This window comes from Rhinolophus hipposideros, assembly GCF_964194185.1.
Source record: "Rhinolophus hipposideros genome assembly, chromosome: X".
Classification (NCBI taxonomy): Eukaryota; Metazoa; Chordata; class Mammalia; order Chiroptera; family Rhinolophidae; genus Rhinolophus; species Rhinolophus hipposideros.
The window spans coordinates 55,586,915-55,599,967 of NC_138046.1; the positions used below are offsets into that span (position 1 = coordinate 55,586,915).

Consider the following 13,053-nt stretch of genomic DNA (forward strand, 5'->3'; position numbering starts at 1 on the left):
GTTTCCAAACAGATTTCCATGTATCAAACATATGCACCTTAGTGAGACTTAGAGGGGTAAGTGAATGAGATGGGAGCCACACACGGCCCAGTGATGTGTATGATGGGAAAGGTCTTTGGGTTTTCTGGGACAGACATAGCACAGTTTCTAGAATTCATTCTCTGCCATACGTGTCATGTAGCAGTCAAGCAGCAGTGGTTTTTCAGCAACGAGAATCCTATGGTGTGAATGGGCTTCGCTGGCTATGCAGCTTACAAGCCAGCTTTTCTGGCCCTCATGAAGTTTTGGAAGCTATGTAATGCATTTTATTAAATATGTCTTTTTTGCATGAAATAGCTAGCTAGAATGAATTCTGGCATAGGCAAGTGGGAACATTGATTAATAGAATTCTTAACACCAAAATTGGTTGCAAGCAAAGGATCCTGAAAGAAATGAGTTTCTAGATTGGATTGTCTGCCCAGGTAGATCTGAAGATAGTAAGGATCCAGTTGACATTAAAGGATGAAATATTGAATTCCACGGCTTGCAATGGTAAAAGAGTTGCAAAGACTTACCACTGGTGGTCACTTGAATAGAAATGTCTTTGAAGTCAGTGAGTCGGTGGAACAAGCAGGTGCTGTTGGGACTCAGAGGACACTCCTTTCCTCACAGAATTCAGGGATGTATTGGTGAGGAGGACATCTTCATCGTTGAAGTGTTCTGAATTGGCGGACTTCCGTAGTTCACAGATGACATGAGAGATCCTGTCATTGACATGTTCATCCTCATTTCAGTGAGGATATTGGGATCTGGGAGTCATAGGCCAAGTACAAGGTGTGATCAAAAGTTACACTGAATTTAAACTTAAAAAAAAATCCTATAGTAAAGGACACATTGCTATTAAACCTTCTCAAAATACTCCCCATTACTTCGAACACACTTATCCCATTGTTCTTGCCACTTTCTAAAGCAGTTCTGGAAGTCCTCTTCCGTGAGTGTCTTTAGTTGCATTGTTGTGACTGCCTCGATGTCCTGAATCGATTCAAAATATTTACCTTTCATTGTCATTTTGACTTTGGGGAAGAGCCAGAAGTCACACCGTGCCAGATGCAGTGAATATGGTGGATGAGGACACACTGCAATGTTTTTATTTAACAGAAATTGCCACACCAGAGGTGATGGGTGACATGGAACATTGTCATGACAGTGGATAAAACCGTTTGCCCATTTCTCAGACCATTTTCTACACACCTTATTTCTTAAATGCTCTTAAAGACTACTCACAAATGACGACTTCCAGAAGTGTTTCAGAAAGTGGTAAGAACAACAGGATAAGTGTGTTCTATGCGAGGGGGAGTATTTTGAGGGAGATTAATGACTATATATATTTTACTGTAATCTTTTTTCATTTAAACATTCACCATTTTTTTTTGTACCACACCTTGTAGAAGCAGTTAACCTCCCGGGTCAAGATGGCTGCTGTTCACCTGAATAGGCAGCTGGGATGGAAGGCTAGTCATGTTGGTTTGACCATCAGCAGCCTTGGAGGTGGGGAATAGCTTAACAGAGCCCTTAGATCATGAAATATCTGAACTTCTTTGAAAGTTGCATTTGATCAATGTAAAAGTTAATAAAATGTAAATAGTTATTTATAATAAAATATACGTACATAAAATGTATGTAAATAAAACTCTAGATGTGTGACTTGAGCCATCTTGATATTGAAAGATAGCTTACTCAATTCCCACACCTGACCCAGAACACCAGGAAGAAGTGGATGCTGAAGAAAAGGCCCGATAATGAAGTCTTATGTATCTATGGTAAATCTTCTTTCTGGGCTTTGCCAAAGGGGCTGTTTTGTAAACTCAGCCATTTACCAGAGTTACTGTGCACTTGCTTTTAGGACACTTGCTCTGAGCCAGAACTCAAAAAACTTCTTCTGGAAAGGGCCAGATCATAAATACTTGAGGCTCTGTAGGCCATTTGGTCTCTGTTGTAACTATTCACCTCCGCTACTGTAGAGTGAAAGCTGCAGTAGATACAGTATGGTTGCGTTGCATTAAAACTTTATGTATGGATGCTGACATGTGAATTTCAAATAATTTTCATGTGTCAAGAAATATTCTTTTGATTTTTCAACAATTCAAATATGTGAAAACCACACTTATCTTGCAGGCCTTACCAAAACAGGTGACAGGCCAAGTTTGACCCATGGGCCATACTTTGCCAATCTCTAGTCTAAGCTAAAGGAATCATTAGCACCCCGAAACAACACTGAGTAGAAACTCAGCAAAATGAGGTGACAGCTATTTGAGGAACTTCTGGCAAACATCAACCAAAAGCTGATATTTGAACAGCAGTTTTCAAAATTGGTTGCACACTGCAGTCACATGGAGAGTTTAAAAATGTGTTTGCCTGTGTCTGACCCCAGTACAGCTTTACTTGCTGTGGGTGTAGCCTAGTGCTACTGATTATCTCAATCTCCCCAGGTGTCTCTAGTGTGTAAACAAGTTTGAGAACTACCTGAACAATTCCAGTGTTCAGAGTGCAAACATTTTACGGTACTTAATTTGGAAATGTTATACTTGTGATTTTGGAATAATATTCCAATAATAAATACGCATAATTCCAATAATTATAAATGCAAGCTGTTCTGGGAAGCATGAAAGAATAATTTCCATGTAAGAAAGAGAGAACAATCTCTTTATAATAAAGAAAGGAAATGGTTAAACACAGTGGTATAGCAGTGGCCTCCAGTGGTAGAGCCATGGAGGAAGCTAAACCACTGGTGAGGTCAGGGCAAGGTATGGATTAAATTCCAGCACCCAGGAGCCCAACAGCTGACTAGGCAGTGAAGCCTCGTGTGCAAGAGAGAGTCACAACCCAGCGTAAGCATAGGATGGACAGAACAAACTCAACAAATCAGATGATTTGCACTGAGGGAATAGAAAAGGCTGAAAAAGGTCTTAAGATAATAGTTCCCCAGAGAAATAAAGGAGTGATAAAGTGTCGTGCGGGGGACCCTGCTCGCTGCGCCATTTGTTGTGCAAGGCAGCCTGTGGGGTCTCTGTTCCCGTTCCCCACATAAGAACGCAGGATATGGTGAGGCGAAAAAGGAACACCCACGGAGCCATAGATAGAGGAGTCACACCACTATCATCTCACTGGCGGCACTACAGTCTCACTGGCTGGATCCACACGACCTTCAGCTTGCTGTCTGCTTCTCTGCCTGCCAACCCACCAACCAACTGACCAACCAATGCAGCCATGGCAGTTATATCAGTGGCTAATTGGTAACTGGTTACAGCTGACGGACAACTAGCCACAGCTGACGGCCATCTACTACCCGAGCCAGCACCTTTCCACGTGAGGCCAAGAGCCTGGAAACTGCTCTCTGGGACTCTGTCCCCACATAAAGGAAGAAATTATATTGATTATAAAATAATAGAAGACTATTCAAGAAAGGTACCTGATTTAACACAAAGATCTACGTTCACTTCCTCCTGAAACTTGTGGGGACAGAGTCCCAGAGAGTAGTTTCCAGGCTCTTGGCCTCACGTAGAAAGATGCTGGCTAGGGTAGTAGTTGGCCATCAGCTGTGGCTAATTGTCCATCAGCTGTAACCAGTTAGGCAATTAGCCACTGATATAACTGCCTCGCTGCGCTGGTGAGTGAGAGAGTCAGTTGAGTCGAGTCAGTTGTTTGGCAGGCAGAAAAGCGGACAGCAGGTGTGGGGACAAAAACCCCAAAAAACAGTTTCCAGGCTCTCGACCTCACATAGAAAGGTGCTGGCTCGGGTAGTAAATGGCCATCAACTGTGATCAGATGCCAGCAGCTGTGGCTAGTTGGCCGTCAGCTGTAACCCGTAAGCCATTGGCCACTAATATCACGGCTGTGGCTACGCTAGCAGGAAAGGAATGGGGGCTAGCAAGAAGATGGTGGCTGGCAAGCGCGGACTGCTGTTAGGCAGATTATGTAGATCCTGCTTCCTGTGTCTCCAGCCCAGCCGCCAGCGAGAATATACTGGTTTGTCTCCCCTATCTATGGCTCCGTGGGTGTTCCTTTTTGGCCTTACTGTGTCCTACGTTCTTGGGCGGGGAGTGGGAGCTGAGACCCTGCACGACAGCAGGTTACAGGGCGTGTGAATCCAGCCTCCAGTGAGACTATAGTGCTGCCAGTGAGAAGATAGTGGTATAACTCCCCTATCTATGGCTCCGTGTTCTTATGTGGGGAGCGGGAACAGAGACCCCGCCTGATGCCTCACATGACAAATGGCGCAGCGAGCAGAGTCCCCCACATGACAAACCTTATTAAAACATTATCAAAGGGTACACCTGAAATCTATGTAAATTTACTAACAATTGTCACCCCAATAAAATTAATTAAAAAAAAAAACATTATCAAAGGAAAACAGACACATACAATGGGATATCACTCAGCCATAAAAAAGGCAAGAATATGGATCTCATATTGGAGATTTCAAAAGTATTGAGATCTCAAAAATATTACATGGATGGATCTGAAAAATATTACACTGACTCACAAAGCCAGACACAAAGGCATACAGGATGAATGACTCCATTTGTATGAAATTTTAGAGCAGGCAAAACTGATATATTGTGACAGAAAGCAGATCGAGGTTTACGTGGACCTTGGAGATGTAAAGAATAATTGGGAAGCTTTAGGAGTGTGGCATATGCTTCACATCTTGATAAAGTGGTGGTTACCCCTAAATGCCTAATTTCTATGTATAAGTAATTTGGGATGAAGTGAAATTGGGTGAGTCATCCAAAGGGATGCAGACTATCAATCAGAGAGAAGACTGGTGGATCTGATTATCACTAATGAATTAATTTTTTATGCTGTGTAATGAGTCAACAGGAATAGTACTTCACCCGAAACACCTGGCAAAAACCCAACCCAGCCTTTTATACAAACAAAGCATAGACATGAAAGTGTAAATATTCTGCCTTACTACCACTCGTTTACCAACACGGTTGGCAGTCTCACATGTTACTTTTCCTTGACTTCTTCATGCTTATATTTATACACCTAACCATAACGTTCATTAATATTTCCTTCTGAGTAATGACACTGTAGTACAGTTTTTTTATTTATGGTAGCAAACACAACATAAAATTTACCGCCATAACCATGTTTACGTGTACAGTTCAGGTCTGTTAAGTATATTCACATTGTTGTTAAACATTTTGTAAATCTGAACATCTATACATTAAACAGCATCTCTCCATTACTCCTGTCTCTCCCCCAGTCCCTCGAACCGCCATTCTGCTGTCCGTTTCTGTGCATTTGACCACCTTAGACACTTCATATAAGTGGAAACATACAGTATTTGTCTTATTGTGTCCGCTTTATTTCATTTGGCATAATGTTCTTAAGGTTCATCCATGTTGAAGCATGTGACAGGATTGTCTTCATTTTTCAAGTTGGATAATATTCCACTGTGTGTATGTACCATAATTTGTTCATCCTTCCATCCATGGCTGGGCATTTTTGTAGATTCTACCACTTGTATATTATGAATAGGGCTGCTATGAACACAGGTGTGTGTATATCTCTTTAGCACCCTACTTGCAATTCTTTTGGTTATATATCCAGAATTGGGATTGCTGGGTTATATGGTGTGACGCAGGGTGACGGGGGTGTCTCTTTTGGGGTCTCTAGTCCTGGTCGTTGCATAAGAACGACGGAGATGGCGAGGCCAAAAAGGAACACCCACGGAACCATAGGTAGGGGAGTCATAATACTATAGTCTCACTGGCAGCTAGTTTGGATAAACAGGAGGCAGGAGCCATATGATCCTCAACCCGCCGTCCACTTACCTCTGCCAAGAAACCTCACTTGCTAGCTACAATCTGCCTCTCTGCAATCCACACTCCACCACACCACACCACCACGCCACCCTTTGCTAGCTTAGCTACGGCAGTTATATTAGTGGCCAATGGCTCACTGGTTACAGCTGACGGCCAACTTGCCACAGCTGATGGGTATCCAGTCACAGTTAATGGCCATTTACTACCTGAGCCAGCACCTTTCCACGTGAGTCCGAGAGCCTGGAAACAGCATTCCTGGTTCTGTCCCCACATGTGGTATTTCTACTTTTTTATATTTTTAGGAATCTCCATACTGTTTTCCATGGAGGCTGTACTATTTTTCATTCCCACCAACACTGCACTAACTTTCCATCTTTTTCATATCCCCCCCAACACTTATTTCCTGTTACATTTTTTTTATAGTAGCCATCGTAATGGGGTTAGGTGATAGGATGTTGTGATTTTTATTTGCATTTCTCTGTTGATTACTGATGTATTCTTTTATTCCCAATCTGTGGAATTTTTATTTTATTTTATGAAAGTGTGTTGAATCGTATCAGATGTTAATAGCTGACACTGAAAGCTTCTTCCATACACCCATCTGTTTTCTTTCTCATTTTCCAGGGGACTAGTAACAACGAATACAAATAACACATATTATTTTCTTACTAAAAACCAGACATTGTACTAAGTACCTGGCCTAGTAATAGCTAACTTACTTATAAAGCTTACTAGGTCACAAGCATTTCTCCAGGTGCTTTCCATATCGTTCCATATATTAACTCGATTCTCTTAATTACCTCATGAGGTAGAAACTATTACTATCCTCGGTTTAAGGGGGAAAAATTTATGTGGGTCACCATAAAGTCAAAGTTACTTGCCATGGAACATAGAATTTACTATTAGGAGTCAAAGCTTGCCCAATCTGACCTCATATCCTATGCTCATAACCAATAATGTGTGAATCTGTTAGGGCTTAATTGAGCACTAGGATGGGAATCACTCAAAGTCTGGTGTACAGTGATGTTTGGAACCAAGACACCCTGAACTCCAGACTTCCGTCCAAGGGACCCATCTTTGCATGCTGTTCCCCTGTACTCTCTCTCCTTTCTCAGACTGTGTGGGAACTGTTTCTGTGGTGTTCAACTGGAAGGTGAAATAATAGAGACAGACGAGATGTGTATCATCAGGATGAATTCAGTGCTTCAGAGGCTTTTTCCATTTGTGTTTTGTTCTCCTCCCAATGCTCACTCTCATCATTCAGACCGATACATCCATCTCTTTTCACTCTGTGTGTCAAGTACTCAAGTCACTGCTTTTCTGTCCATCCTTGATTCCAAACACAATCATTTCTACTCCACTTTTGACAATATCAGACACTATATGGCTGCACCATCCATCTGTGTTAAAGAGCCTGTAAAGCACAGCCTTATAACTATAGGTATATATTTAGGCAGATAATAATTTGCATAATAAAGTCAAAAGTTTCTGGGACAAAGTGTAAGAATGACTTTTGAATGGCTAAGCATATTGTAGGAAATTAGGCTTCTTCCATGCACTGTGTTATTGGAGAAGTACATCGGTGTAAATATCGTTAAATATTCTTAGCAGACTATGTCTTATATTGGAAACTATTCATGTGCTAAAGTGAACCTTTGTACACTGTTGGTAGGATTGTAATTGATGCGGCCACTGTGGAAAACAGTATGGAGGTTCCTCAAAAAATGAAGAATAGAATTACCATATGATCCAGGAATTCCTCTTTTGGGTATTTTGCCAAAAATATGAAAACAGATATACTCAGATATAATTCGAAAAGAGGTGTACACCCCTGTGTTCGTTGTAGCATTTTTTACAATAGCCAAGATACGGAAGCAACCTAAGTGCCCATGAATAGATGATTGGATAAAGAAGAAGTGGCACATATATACAATGGAATATTACTCGGCCATACAAAATGAAATGAAATCCTACTATTTGTGGCAACACGGATGGACCTAGGGGATATTGTGCTAAGTGAAATAAGTCAGACAGGGAAAGACAAACACCATATGATCTAACTTATGCGTGGATAGTGTCTTATTTCTGTAGATGCTGAAAAGCTTCCAAATCTTTCTACATGGTGAATGACATATGTTGGCTGGAGTGTTTGTTGGGGGAAGAGGTGGACTGCAACAGAGCTCCTAGTTGTTAATACAGGGTGTGATATAACCAAGACACTTTATAAACATACCTGTGGGTATACTCTCCAGTAGAGTAGATGTAGATGTCAGACCAAGGAAAATTAGTAAGAGACAAAAAGAGCCTTTACGTAATGATAAAAGGATCAATGCACCAGGGAGATATAGCTATACTAAATGTATATGCACCAAATGACAGAATTTGAAATACACAAAGCGAAAATTTCTGGTGCTGAAAAGAGAAATAGTCAAGTCCATTATTATATTTTGGGTCTTCAACAGCTGCCCACTCAGCAAGTCATAGAATCACTAGAGTGAAACCCAGGAAGGATATAGGAGATCTGAATAACACAATAAACTAATAGGATCTTCTCATGCGGTGTGTCATGCAGGGTCTCTGGTCTCGCTCCCCACATAAGAATGCAGGACATGGTAAGGCCAAAGAGGAGCACCCATGGAGCCATAGATAGGGAAGTCATATTCTCGCTGGCAGTTGGGTTGGCGACACAGGAAGCAGGAGCCACACGATCCTCAACCCGCCGTCCACTTCTCTCTGCCAGCCAACCTCACTTGCTAACTGCAATCTGCCATGCTGACTGTAATCCACTCTTGCTAGCTCAGCCACCATCTTCTTGCTACCCCCCATTTTTTGCTAGCATAGCCATGGCAGTTATATTAGTGTCCAATGGCTCACTGGTTACAGCTGACGGCCAACTAGCCACAGCTGATGGCCATCCAATCACAATTGATGGCCATTTACTACCTAAGCCAGCAACTTTCCACGTGAGGCCGAGAGTCTGGAAACTGCACTCCTGGCTCTGTCCCCACAATCTACATGACAAGTAGAACCCTCCACCCAACAGCAGCAGAGTACAATTTTCCTTCAGGTCTCTATGTAACATTCACCAAGATAGATCATCTCCTGGGCCATCAAACCAACCTTCACAATTTCAAAACAATCGAAATCACGCAGAGCATGTTCTCTGACCATAATGGGGTCGAATTAGAAATTGATTACAAACAATGTGATATATAGATGATGTATTACACTATTGTAAACCTGAAACCTTTGTAATTTTACTAACCATTGTCACCCCAATTAATTTTAGTAAAAAAAAACTTTTTAAAAAATTAATTGATAACAGAAAGAGAAAAGAAGAATCCCTAAAGATTTGGAAGTGGTAATTGAAACGTCATTTCATTTCAATCATTCACACCCTTATTATAAAAGAGCCAAGGTTAGAAAGAGTTGTCTCCTGAACCGAAAGGCATTCCAAACTGGACAAAGAGGAAGCTCACTCTGGATATTTCAAACAGAGTATAGTTGGGGCAAGGCTGAAGGGAGGGGGATGGTTTAGGAGCCTTATACCTCAGTCCCACCTGACATTAAAGCTTGTACTGCCCTGGCAGAGGAAGCACAGCTTGCTGAGTATTAGTGGAATCGGTTTGGTGTCTGATTGGGTTTGGGAAGCATGAGAGAGTTTGCCTCCCAGGTGTTGGTGTAGTTGTTAGGGAGGCCTGAGAGGGGCCAGATTCGCATGCCATCCTCGTGTATGGCTGGTGTTCAGTCTAACCCATGGATGCATACACTTCTCTTCTTTTTAAATCCTGCTCCATTTCTAAAAAGGTTCAATGCAGTTATCTCCTCTTCCTCTTCTTCCTCCTCTACTTCCTCCTCTGTGATCTCTCCCCTGACAGTACCATATGTTAGATAAGGTTCTCCTATCTGGATAGGCAGAGGAGTTTCCTTTCTGGAGTCTGTGGAATGGTGCCTTAGGGTGGCACTTTGCTTGCCCTACCATGGCATTGGTCTAAGATGTGGTACCTGGGAAGTGGGCCACTGATATGTTCTCAAAGTTGTATTTTTGTTCCCCTTTTCAGAAGACAAAGATGTTGGTAGCTCACGTCAAGGACAACAGAAAAGTTGGAGTTGTTTTCAGTGTGATTTTGCACATGGTGGAAAGAAGCCTCAGCCTTCACAACAACAGGATGATGATGGAAATGAGGGGTTTAGGGATGTCCAGGAGATCCCCCAAGTAAAACGGTAAGTGACTAGGCAGCTTGCTTTGTGTGCATTTGCCCATGGGACTGCAACTTTTTCAATGTCCGTGGTCTTCTTTTTTCTCCTCTCACTGGAAAATTGAAGAATGCTGGAAGTAGAATAAAGGTTGAGCAATCCTAATTGTAGTCCTGGTGTCAGAGAGGTGAGGATGTATAGAAGACTTCTTAGCATTTATGGCCACCCTCTGCTCCACTTCTTCCTATAGTACTCCAAATACCATCCTACACAAAGAGAGAATGAAATTGCATAATGAAGGCCCTAACCAGATTACCTTGCGGAAAGCTAGAAAACCTATTGAGGGAGAAGTGGGGCAGAACACAGAAGATGGAACCCTGGGGAACTGGTTCAAAATCACGGTGAGTGTCCTGAAAAATATGTGGAACGTGCAGGAGAAAATGGTCAGCTAGACTTGTGTTGGTCTCATATAAAGATGCTAGGTATATTGTTGGGGACAGTTTGTAATCTTTCCTTTTTATTACTAGGAGGTAACATTCTTGTCTAAGGGAAAAGTCAGAGAAGCAGTATAAAGGAGGCAGGAGGACTGTAGGGAAAATGGAAGAGACTGTAAAGGCAAAAGTGGAAATACTGCCAAGGAGATGGAATGACTTCACTCTGGATGTCTTAGTTTGGGTCAAGATGCGTGTAGGAGATGGAGGGTCAAGTCTCTGGAGAACTTGTCAGAGGGGCAAGCAGTGTCTGCACTAGGTAGGATCTCCTAGAAATTTATAAAAGAAGGATCGTATCTAACACTTTACGTTGATTATATGGAAGAGAGCTTTGAATGGAGAGAGGGATTTCAGATCTCCATATTTGGCACAAACATAAGAAATCATGTCTCCGGTCCCTTTTTTAGAAATCCTTTTTAATTCGGTTGAGGTGGGAAAAAGAATACTGTGTTGGGCCTGTTCTCTAGCCTTCTTTGCATGTTGTTTCTGCTCTCTCCCTTCTTTTTCTTTTCACCGTTAGATTCCTGATGGGATGAAGTATGACACAATATGGCTAATGAATTCAATCCAGAGCCATTGCAGTGTCCCTTTCACTCCAGTGGATGTAAGAGAGGACGGTGAAGCCACATTAGGGCACACAGGGAAGGGGGAGAGACCTGGCTCAGCAGGGGCCATAAGCTTATGTCACTATTGTTGCTTCAATCTCTGTAGTTCAACTATGCAAACAACCGGGCCCAGTTCTTTGTCCAGGGTGCTAGCGCTGCCTCTGCATTGAAGGATGTCAGCTACAAGATTTGTGATGAGGAGAACCAAAAGGTGTGTGTGGAGGGCATTACCTGTACCTAGTCCAGGGGCAGAAGGATAGGTCAGGGGCTGGTAGTCTTCTTTGGAACTGGAGTTCCTAGTGCTTACCCCACCGCTCCTTCCTGCAGATACCTATCTTTGTCAATCCTTGTGCTATACCCTACTCTGTGCGGGATAAGTTGGAGCCAAAGGAAATGGAGCAGCTAAAGGTAATGCAGACTCAAGGCATGTTGTGTGCCCACACCCAGACCCACCTCTTCTTCCTCCGTTTCCCAATTTTCCTATCACCACCATAGCCTCAGTGCTGTCTCTCGATCTTTCTCTGCAGCTGATCATGAACAAGCGATGTGATCCCTCCCGGAAAGCTCTTGACCTCCAGATGTTCCGCTATGACCCAGGTATGGCTGACATTAATAATTTTAGGGCAGGTGAGAGGACAGTAAGGTCCGCCTGGAAAGGAGACTTATGGATGGTAGCATGTTAAGGGGTTGGTGGTGGCCGTGGACCCTTTCAGCCTCTGATTCCTTCTTCTCGTCTTCCTGAAGACTTGGTGGGCCTTGGTATTGATATAATCCTGAATCGAAGAAACTGCATGGCTGCCACCCTGCAGATCATCAAAGAGAATTTCCCTGAGGTGAGGCCTTAGACCCAGTGCTGGTGTTCCGGTAGAGGGCAGAACTCATTGTCAGGGGGCAGATTTGTCCCTGAGGTCCTAGATAGTAACCGTCACTCTGACTTGTTTTCCCCAAAAGCTGTTGTCCTTGAACTTGTGCAACAACAAACTGTACCAGCTGAATGGCCTGTCTGACCTTATACAGATGGCCCCCACTGTCAAGATCCTGAACCTCTCCAAAAATCAGGTGAGAAACGGGAGCAGATCCAAGTTGGTTTGAAAGGGGGTGGATGAACATCAGAGTGATGACAGGAGGTAGTGGAAACCACCTGTGGGGGAAGGAAAGGGTCTGGATGTCTATTTCTTCCCCTAGGACCTCTTCTTCTTTTTTTTTTCTGTTTGCTTCAGGTGTACAAAACAGTGTAATAGTTAGACACTTACAACCCTCACAAAGTGATAACTGGTCCCCCATCTACTATTTTTCTGACATCGTATATAGCTTTTACAATTCCATTGACCCTATTCCCTATGCTTTGCTCCACATGTTGTGACTATATGTAATATGTGTGTGTGTGTGTAATTATAGTGTACATTCAGTATTATTCAGCTTCAGCCTCAGCTTCAGCTGTACAGCGCAGTGGTCAAACATCTACACAGTCTGTGAAGTGGCCTAATAAGACAGTGCCCGTCTGACACCCTAAAATCTTTACAACATTATTGATTATATTCCCAAACTGTCTTTCATATCCCCGTGACAATATTGCGACTACTAATATGCACTTTCTAATCCCTTTACCTTCTCCCCCATCCCCATCTCCCTCCCAACTAGCAACCATCAGTTATTTTTTCCTTATGTCTCTGAGTCAATTTCCATTTTGCCTGTTCATTTATTCTGCTCTTCAGATTCCACATATAACTGATATCACATGGTATTTGTCTTTCTTTGACTTACTTATTTCAGTTAGCATAATATTCTCTAGGTCCATCCAAATCTTACCTATAGGTTGTTGCAAGTGTAAGATATCATTCTTTTTTTTGTAAATTTATTTGGGTGACAATTCTTAGTGAAATTACATAGATTTCAGGTGTAAAATTCTGCGTTACATCATCTATAAATCCCATTGTGTGTTCACCA

The 13,053-nt window shown here is 42.5% G+C and overlaps 1 protein-coding gene across 2 annotated transcripts in view; it reads left to right on the forward strand.

Annotated features, from left to right (window-relative positions):
• The window catches only part of LOC308494496 (nuclear RNA export factor 2-like), a 96,805-nt gene that overhangs the window by 19,351 nt on the left and 64,401 nt on the right, over positions 1–13,053 (forward strand). Inside the window, exons 3-10 of one of the 2 annotated variants that reach the window (XM_081042267.1) lie at positions 9,875–10,037; positions 10,261–10,411; positions 11,022–11,105; positions 11,213–11,317; positions 11,434–11,514; positions 11,634–11,703; positions 11,851–11,939; positions 12,058–12,165. In XM_081042267.1, the coding sequence (XP_080898393.1) occupies positions 9,875–10,037; positions 10,261–10,411; positions 11,022–11,105; positions 11,213–11,317; positions 11,434–11,514; positions 11,634–11,703; positions 11,851–11,939; positions 12,058–12,165 (851 nt within the window). The remainder of the gene's footprint in view (positions 1–9,874; positions 10,038–10,260; positions 10,412–11,021; positions 11,106–11,212; positions 11,318–11,433; positions 11,515–11,633; positions 11,704–11,850; positions 11,940–12,057; positions 12,166–13,053) is intronic. The other variant, XM_081042270.1, reaches the window with a different exon arrangement.